The following is a 9,567-nucleotide window of genomic DNA, read 5'->3' as shown; positions in this document are numbered from 1 at the left end:
TTCCACTCATTTGAAACAGACGGCAACAATAGCAAGCGTAATTTCACCTCTATTGTTCCAACAAATGTATCAATAATGTTCTTGAAATACTTTGGGTCGAGGCTACAGACTATTGTCTCCCATATGTAGCATATCGACTTGGAAAACACCATTGAAAACAAATCGGATTTAGTTGATTTATAATCTGTACTTACTTATTGATTTGACGATGTTTTAAAACTCCTCAAGGGCGAACTGGAGTACATAAAGCAAAGGTGAGCAGAACATGGTCATTAGTTGCACATTCCTGCACTGACAGAGAAAGTCGGTAAGTACATTTGAGTTTTTTTTTTTGGTTTTTTTTAGACAGTGGACACGATTGGTAATTGTCGAAGACCAGTCTTCTTATTTGGTATATCTCAACATTATGTACAAAATAACAAATCTATGAATATTTTAGCTCAATTGGTCGTCGAAATTGCGAGATAATAATGAAAGAAAAAACACCCTTGTCACACAAAGTTATGTAATTCCAGATGCATGATTTCGAGACCTCAAATTGTAGTTCTGAGGTCTCGAAATCAAATTCATGGAAAATTACTTCGTTCTCGAAAGCTATAAGTTACTTCAGAGGGAGACGTTTCTCACATTGTTTTATATCAACCTCTCCCCATTACTCGTTACCAAGTAAGGTGTTATGCTAATGGTTATTTTGAGTAATTACCAATAGTGTCCACTGTCGTTAAGATGAACTCGGCAATCTAACCACAAATGGATATAAACGCAAAGCTAGCAACAACCAATCTATATAATACAAGCATTGGTTTAATAAACGTCTTTGTTATGAATTGCACACATCCAAAAATTGTGATTCTGTTTCCACGGGAAAATAAATTTACTGATTAGATTATGGTGAAATCAGTGGTAAGCTTGGTTATGATTCGAACCCACAGCGTTGTGATTGCAAGTCGCGTACAACTAGACCACGGTGAAATTGTATCTGTTATTTATGAGATTTAAGTTTTACATAAGGGGTAAAGAATAAAGAATATTAGGCTTATGCTTAGGCCGGATTTTTATTCGGTAAGTAATTTCCCGAGTTCTGTTAAAAAAATATATATATATTCGTTATCCCCCATTCAAAAAAACATAATAATGAAACGTATCGATATCCGCCACCAACGCATTATAATTTGAATTGCCTCTAGTTACCAGGGCGCAGTTCCATAGAGTTGCATGCTTAAGCAGAAAAACATATTCCTGCTGAGCAGAAATGAGAGGAATGCCAGTGTCACATTGTACATGTGACAAGGTATTTTGCACGGTAGACTTAGTCAGGTAAGCATAATGTTGCTGGGCTTAGCTACTTTTGTGCTTACTGCAGCTCTGTGAAATTGGGCCCTGATGTAATTCATTTTGTAATGCATTGCAGGCAGGTACCGGTATACGATTCACGATTTTGTTATTTTGAATCAGGGATAACGAATATAATTATTTTAATTGCTTAATCAGAAAAGTTTGCTTAACATATTCCTGCTGAGCAGAATTTAAGAGTGATGGCAGTAACAAATTGTACATGCGACATGATATTTTAGCCCGGTAGACTTAGTTTGGTAAGCATAATGTTGCTGGGCTTAGCTACTTTTTGTGTTTATGCAGCTCTGTGAAATTGGGTCCAGGCTGCTAAGTGGTCTAGTGGAAAAAACATCTGTTCTTGCAACGCAAAGTTTGCGGGTTCGAATCCAACCCGAGTGATTTGCCTCAGGAAAGTTTACTGAGTATCCAGTCAGTGTAAGGGTAAACATAATTAGTTGTAATAATACAAAAATATATATATATCAAGTTTGACACTGTGATGGTTCATGCTCTTCTACAAAATTGTAGAGCGTTTACTTGTCTTTGGAATGAAACTGTGTTCCCGAGATCACATGTTGTGTCACTCTGGTCAGCTGAGTGTGGGTTCGAGTCCCGGTTGTGACACTTGTGTCCCTATGCAAGACACCTAACCATGCATCGTAAAGTTGGTAAGGTAGTGCTTTCTGCTCTACCAACAGGTTTCTGATGAATGATAGCAATGCCTACAGCCGTATTGGGGGTTATAGGGTTAGCCCAAGGTGGTAACGGCCCCTTGACAATTTTTTTTTGTTAGCCAACACCTTTAAACTGGCATTGTGGATCTGGCGACTTGCATTAACTCAGAATCAGGTTGAAATGTTTGTTCAAAATTATGCTGACAATACATTGATACTGTTCGTAAACCATTTTTATAAGATCCACTTTGCTGTGTTTGTGACGTGTGGGAAGAAACTTTACAGACACAGAATAGCATTGTGTTTCGATTCACTATTTTCTCCTACCATAAAGACGTCAACTTTATCTGAACATGCCAATGTATAAAGTTATCTGATGAATTTGTTTATGTATGTATTTATTTCATTCAACATCCACGGCACAAGCGCCGAAGACGGATGGATACTATAAAATTCGTTAATTATCAATAATTATTTTTAAAACAACAACATACATACAAGAACAAACAAACAACAAACAAACACCCGTTAAACGGACGAAGAGACACGGGTTGACTCTGGGCCAGACGCCCCCCCCCCCCCCCATATAATAGTTATATATATATATATATACATATAATTAATATAAAAAAAATATATATATTTATAAATGAAATTAACAATAATTAATTTAGCATGTAAAAACGTATTTTCATGACACTGTTTACTCATTTCTCAAAAACTACATCAGCACCTCAGCAACTAATATTTCAATGTACGCTTTCTACTATCATTATCTTCAAACGGTGTACGTTTATTGTAAATGTGTAGACATTGTGTCTTGTGTTACAAAAAGTACCAAGATCCTTAAATATCTTGTCTACAAAGAACTGTCATTAGTTACAGGAGTTTGATTGTTGGTGTGTTTATTTTTTTGTTCTCCCTTCTTTCTTGCTCATTACCCCCGTCTTTCAAACAGTTGCAGTCAACATGGCGCGTCTCTGGTTGGCTGCTGCCTTGTGTGCTTTAGTATTCATTGCTCTAGGTAAGTTTCAACCCTTAAAGTCACTGTTCACGGTTGGTAATTGTCAAAGACCAGTATTCTCACTTGGTGTATCCCAACATTATGCATACAATGACAAACCTGCGAAAATTTGGGCTCAATTTGGCATCGAATTAGCAAGAGAATAATGAAAAAAACGTTACCCTTTTCCGCATTACTTTGTGCGCTTTCAGAAAAGCATATTAAAGGCTTCAGCTGAAGTTTTGTTTAAATGAAAAATTACCTCTTTCTCAAAAACTACGCTACTTCAGAGGGAGCCGTTTCTCACAATGTTTTATGTTATCAACGGTTCTCCATTGAACATTACCAAGTAAATTTGTATGCTAACATTTATTTTTTAGTAAATACCAATAGTTTCCAGTTTCTTTAAGACCATTGTCCCGATATAATCCCTTAATTGTGTTTGAATCTCCCAAATCAACAGTGCTATACTATACGGGAAAACAAGTTACGAGATGTCACTTTTTAGCAGATGTTAACTATTTTTGATGCAATTATTCGAATCAGCCTGCTTTCCGCAACATCAAAACTAAAAAATACATATTTAAAAGAAAATAGTATACTACTATTATAATATTCATAATAAAAACTAATAAAATAAATATTTGTTAATATACTAACACTTTTTGAAAGAAATATATTGGTTGAAGGAATTGCTTCGATTATTCAGGTTAAGCAAATCCTTCTTTTTGTTTCTGATTAAAATTAATTTCACGCTCAGCTAACGATGCCGAAGGACATTGGCATCATCATGGACATCGTCATAGACATCACAAAAGCGCATGCAAAAGCAAAGGACGTAGTGTAGGACACCGTCATGCTCACAAGAGTTACCCACTTGGAAACATGTAAGTTGGACTTCAGTAAGTGATGCACTTCATTGAGTTAAAAGCTGCACTGTTAAAAATGCTTGTAAACACATGTACAAACCCACGTTAAGGGACTTTGTATTTGACGGAATGAAACAACTTTTCCGTTAACTTTGCTGCAGGATTACCTTCTTTTTTTTTTTTTTTTTTTTTTTTTTTGGCTGGCAGCAAAGATACGGGAAAGGTTGTTTTATTCCGTACTACATAAAGGCTCTTATCATGGGTCTGTACATTGTGTACCGGGTTGTGGCTGAAGTACTTACATGTACTTTATTATGTCTAAGTGTCTGGACAATTAATATGGTTGATTGTAATTTAAAAAAAAAACTATGTTTGCATTTACGGATAGTCCGTAAAATAACGGCGAAATTACGGCGAAATTACGAAATATTTCACTCTACGGGGTCCGTAAATACACGGAAATTGTTTCAGTAAAGGCCGCTTACATCACAAGCTAAGATATTTCAATATTGTATTATCTTAAGGGCAGTGGACACTATTGGCAATTACTCAAACTAATTATTAGCATAAAACCTTACTTGGTAACGAGTAATGGGGAGCTGTTGATGGTATAAAACACCGTGAGAAATGGCTCCCCCTGAAGTAACGTAGTTTTCGGGAAAGAAGTAAATTTCTATGAAGACCTCAAGTTAATTTAGAATTTTGAGCTCTCGAAATCAAGCATCTGAAACCACACAACTTCGTATGGCAAGGTTTTTTTTTTTTTTCTTTCATTATCTCGCAACTTCGATGACCAATTGAGCTCAAATTTTCACATGTTTTTTAATTTTATGTATATGTTGAGATACACCAAGTGAGAAGACTGGTCTTTGACAATAACCAATAGTGTCCTTTGTCTTTAAACACTTTTTACACACTGTACTGATCGGTTCTTTTGCCAAATTACACTTAATGAGTGAATGAGTGTTTCATACTGCGAGATAAAACAAAACTAAATGATCAATGTTGTATAAACATTTAACTAAAGATAACTTATATGTAATTTCCCAATTTAAGCCCACTAAAATATGTATTTAAATTAGTGCCATACCAGTTGTTACCTAAATTGAAACCATTTAAATTACTACAAACAACTTAAAGGGGTTGTAAAATGACTGTAAAACTAGTTATTCAAAATGTGACTTCCCCCCTTTATTTTGCAGAGGATTGTTGGGAAATTCATTTGGCAAAAAAGGTAGGTAAAAACAACACTTTGGTAAACAGATAAAGTCAAAATAACAAAAACAAACTATGCTTACTTAAAGGGTCTATGTACTTTTTGTTGGACAAAAACACAATGCCCACAGATTTACATTAAACTTACACAGTTTGAAGATAATGATAGTAGAAAGCTTCCCTGAAAATACTACTTGCTGAGGTGCTGCAGTTTTTGAGAAATGAGTAAAACAATGTCATAAAAGTAATTTTCGTCTCAGTGATCATGAGACGAACATTATTTTAGCATGTAAAAACGTATTTACGTGACATTATTTTACTAATTTCTCAAAAACTATATCACCTCAGCAACTAATATTATAAGGTACGCTTTCTACTATCATTATCTGCAAACGGTGTAAGTTTAATGTAAATCTGTGGATATTGTGTTTTGTGTAAAACAAAAAAAGAACCGAAATCCTTTAATGTTGCCCACTGTGTTGGCACTAGACCCGTAACTAATTAATAGTGGCTCCAGTCATTAGCTTGTAGTGCTATGTGCTTCTGATCTTATACTCAAGAAAGGAACTTAATGCTGCTTCTGACGTGCCTGGCCCGATTCATCTCCCCAGAGATTTGTTTGCTCTTGTCTTCTCTGGTGTTCATAGAACATGCCGTTTCAAAACAGCAAGCATAAAACACAAACTGGAGCATGAGCCATGGTCAATAAACGAAACATGGCAAAAGAATTATACGTGATGGTCGAGTTAAAGTTGCTTTCCTGACAACAACAAAATCTGAATTAAGTCTCAGCGTAAGCGGATTATAACTTTCTCCAAAATGTGGAGATAAATAGCGACACGTGGCTACAGGATTCTCTGAAAAATATATTTAATACTTGTTTTGTAATACATGGAGTCCATAGGACGCAGAACAAAACGTATCGAGTATCTTACCACAAATTAAAACATGGTAAACATGTGGGGGGTTTTCTCCGAAACACTTTCCAAAATTCTGAAAAACGTGAGGTCAAACAAACCCGCGCGCCAAAGGCTCGTGATGTTATCGGCGCCCATTTTTTTTTTAATGGAAAATAGCGCCCTCAATTGACCAAAGCTGGATAACTCTTTGGGGAAATTGCACCATTGAGGTCAAGGGGTCACTGCATATCATTATCATAGATAGGCAGTTTTTGACTCTCAGCTGAAAAAGCCGCTCGGAGAGTAGAATTTTTGACTTAGACTATTTATTACTAAACGCACATGTTAAGCGTAAATAAAGGTTAATCTACAATGTCTGTTTGGCCAAAAAAGAGTAAACGTTAAAATATTGAGATTATCCTGTAGCCCCTGTTTAAATCTATAAATTGTGGGGTCAATCACCCAAGCATCGGGCGTAGGGCACTGTTACGTTATTTACTTTGAGTTGTTACCATTGTATCCATTCAGGATGCTCAACGAGAAGACATAAGAGTCATAGTGGTCATACGCACGGGTAAGTTACACGAGTTCATCTAAATCATAACTTAAACTTAACTTAAATGCATTTATAAAGCGCTTTAACACTGTTTCAAAGCGCTGTACAGTCAAGAAAAACATTAAAATGCAGGATTAAAAATCATGCCGAATTTATTAACAGTTAGGATACAATCCCGGCCAAAATGCTTGGGCAACCCATTCGCAACGTGACTATAAACATTCACTCTCCCCTTCCCTCGTAAGATAAAGATTCTCTCCCCGTTCCTTGCAAGAGGAATGAGAGATTTCGTTTTGGCCGACGGATGGTTCTGCGACGGTATTGATGACATTTGGTGTCATCTGCACATGCGTCGTCATTTGAGGACTGTCCTTCCTTTAATACGACAATACTCGGGATGAATCTGCGTTGAGCTGAAAACGACAACGTTTAACTGAAAACTTCCCATACCGTCGAAGAACCATGCGCCGTCGAAAATGAATTCTCTCTCCGCAGACCGCGCAATGAGAGCCAGTGTCCAGGGGAATTCTGTCCGCCGGATAGTCGGTCCCCCTTGTGGGAAATTAAGGTGGAAAATTCAAAAGAAGCGCTATCAGAAGTAGTTTGTAAACATTTCGCAGTGAAGTGGTGCGGGGGGGGGGAAGGGGGGGGGGGCAAAGATAACTTAATGTCTGGCTTGTATAGTAACACTATTGTGCAACTTGATTGAATTTTCACACGTGATTTGTTTCCTTTTTGTTCCGTTCAGACATGGTCTTTTCAAGGCTTTTGGTGGTGAGTTGCAAATTCCAAAAGTTTGTTTTGCTTCCACGAAATCTTACATTAACAACGGATAATCCTGGCAGTTTATGTCGATGGATTTTGTTTGATAACAATTTAAAAAGTTTGGAGAAGTAAAACATAGATTTTTAAACAAGACTGTTGCTATCACTTCTATCAGTTTGTGTGGGTTTTTTTTTCAAAGTAATTTCATGTTTTATTTTTAGACATCAAGAGATGTGGATCAAGGAGAAGAAAACATGGGTAAGATGTACTTATTTTGAACTAATTTGTGCATTTTGTGAAATTACTGCTAGGAAAACACTAATATCCCCCGATTGTGTTTGTTTATTTAAAAAAAATATGAATTAACTATTTACAAGAGCGAGAGCATGTGATGAGGCTGTTTGGGTAATCATTATAGCTAATTGTTGTGCTACAACAGTTTGTTTTTGTTTTGTTGGCCCTGTGGAAATTACATTGTTCTCGCTATACGCTTTCGTTTAGAATGTCGCTTAAAAAAAGGTGCGAACAATCTGAGAGCAAACGGGTGTTTCGCTATGACACAAGTCATACTTTGTTGTGAGCGGAGATATCATACCATTCAAACACACAACTTTAACAAAACGATACTAGATGTTCCGTTTCATTAACAAACCATTGGGGAAGTACACAAAAAATTGGAATTATAACAAAGCTTGGCAGCCCCTGTACAACTTATAACTGTTATGAATGTAAACAGATTTAAAAAATAATAATAAATAAAATAAATAAAATAAAGGGGTTACCTTTTTTTTTGCTAGGTTAAGAAACGTTATTTGAGTCATTAGATGGAAATTTCCATCGTGGATAAAGAATAATATTAACTTTGGTTTGACCCATATAATACACCGATGTGTGTTAGCACTGATGCACAGTACTTTCCCGAACGCGCAGAAGCCAAAATTCGCCGCTAACCATTGAAAACCGCTTGCCGTAAGCACAAAATTCCCTGCGCCAATTCTGTGCTTACGGTAAGCAGATTCCTGAAATTGGGCCCAGGTTCTGCTCATCTGGGGGTTGCTTTACAAAAGTTCGCCCAAACCATTGATATAAAGATATGAAGAACCGACGTGTTCTTTTATTCAGTATTAGTTTTTATTTATTTGGCAATTCACATACAACAAAAATAAGAATTCATTCAACCGGAAGTTGTTTGACTAATTTGCTTTTTATTTTCCTTTTTACATTTAATTTCAGCTTGTCCATCTCAGGTAAGAATAAGCGTATGTAATTTTTGAAACTCATGTTTAAGAAAGTTTCCCACAGTTCGATACTTCCCATTTATAGTTACACGTACAATTGAATTTACGTCATTAAATAAAAAAAACACATCTGCTCAAACATGGTTTACCAATGTCACTTTCAACATCTGTTGTACTCAACAGTTAGTCCTGCACAATTCTAATGGTTGTCACTTGTCCTCGTACGTTGTTGTGTAAGCTATTTTCGATAAGCAGGTGTTAAACAAACCTTTGTTTAGAGACTTTACCGTGACACAATTGAGTAATGTTGACCTCGTCATAATTACTCTATTCAATAGTTGTTGTCAATATTTTAGTCAAAGTCTGCAGTAATCATTGATTCCTCTAAAATTAGCGCGTCGTAGATCCAGATGCGCATTCCTTTACGTAAATACAAATCAATTTAAAAGATGTCCATTGTCATTATTGCACGACCCTTCTATAAATAGACATACGTTTTGGAGACAAGCTGATCGAGTTTGAATTTCAAAAAGTTAAAGAGTTTTTAAATGGTTGTAACGGGCACATCCACCACAAGCTTCCGCTTTGAGGATGGTGCCTTCATGTAAATGTGGAAAGAAATGTTATTTATTGATTGATGGAAATGAAACAAAATACAATCGGATGGTGGACGTGGAGCGACTACATATTACCCCTGTCGACTTCTTGATAAGTCGACAAGGGTAAAAGTTCCCTTCATGCCTTCTCCTCTAAAATTGTTTTGATTTGTGGGATGTGGACATTGTTCACTTAATTTGACAGTCAAGTGGTATTTTCTTTGGTAACTAAGTCAAGTCGAATCAAGTACAATGATTCTTGCAATTCTCTTTTTTTTTTGGGGGGGGAAGTCTAGTTATTTAAACAAGCAAAGGACGTCCACGGTGAGGCAAAGAAAATAAAAAGAGGAATGCAGAGAGAAAAGTTTGTAGAAAACATTACTTTTCATTAATTGATTGGATATTGCAATTAATGAG

At 36.2% G+C, this 9,567-nt stretch overlaps 1 protein-coding gene across 2 annotated transcripts in view; it reads left to right on the top strand.

The window, feature by feature from the left end:
* Positions 1 to 241: 241 nt before the first annotated feature.
* LOC139939849 (uncharacterized) overlaps positions 242 to 9,567 on the top strand; it is a 43,122-nt gene continuing 33,796 nt past the window's right edge. For both annotated transcript variants that reach the window (XM_071935994.1, XM_071935997.1), the window contains exons 1-8: positions 242 to 307; positions 2,968 to 3,033; positions 3,773 to 3,899; positions 5,084 to 5,115; positions 6,524 to 6,569; positions 7,300 to 7,325; positions 7,538 to 7,574; positions 8,550 to 8,563. In XM_071935994.1, coding sequence (XP_071792095.1) covers positions 2,979 to 3,033; positions 3,773 to 3,899; positions 5,084 to 5,115; positions 6,524 to 6,569; positions 7,300 to 7,325; positions 7,538 to 7,574; positions 8,550 to 8,563 — 337 coding nt within the window. In that variant the 5' untranslated portion in view covers positions 242 to 307; positions 2,968 to 2,978. The remainder of the gene's footprint in view (positions 308 to 2,967; positions 3,034 to 3,772; positions 3,900 to 5,083; positions 5,116 to 6,523; positions 6,570 to 7,299; positions 7,326 to 7,537; positions 7,575 to 8,549; positions 8,564 to 9,567) is intronic.

Source organism: Asterias amurensis, chromosome 7 (assembly GCF_032118995.1).
Source record: "Asterias amurensis chromosome 7, ASM3211899v1".
NCBI lineage: Eukaryota > Metazoa > Echinodermata > Asteroidea > Forcipulatida > Asteriidae > Asterias > Asterias amurensis.
The sequence above is the reverse complement of the archived record's forward strand: the minus strand, read 5'-3'. Positions and strand labels throughout refer to the sequence as shown.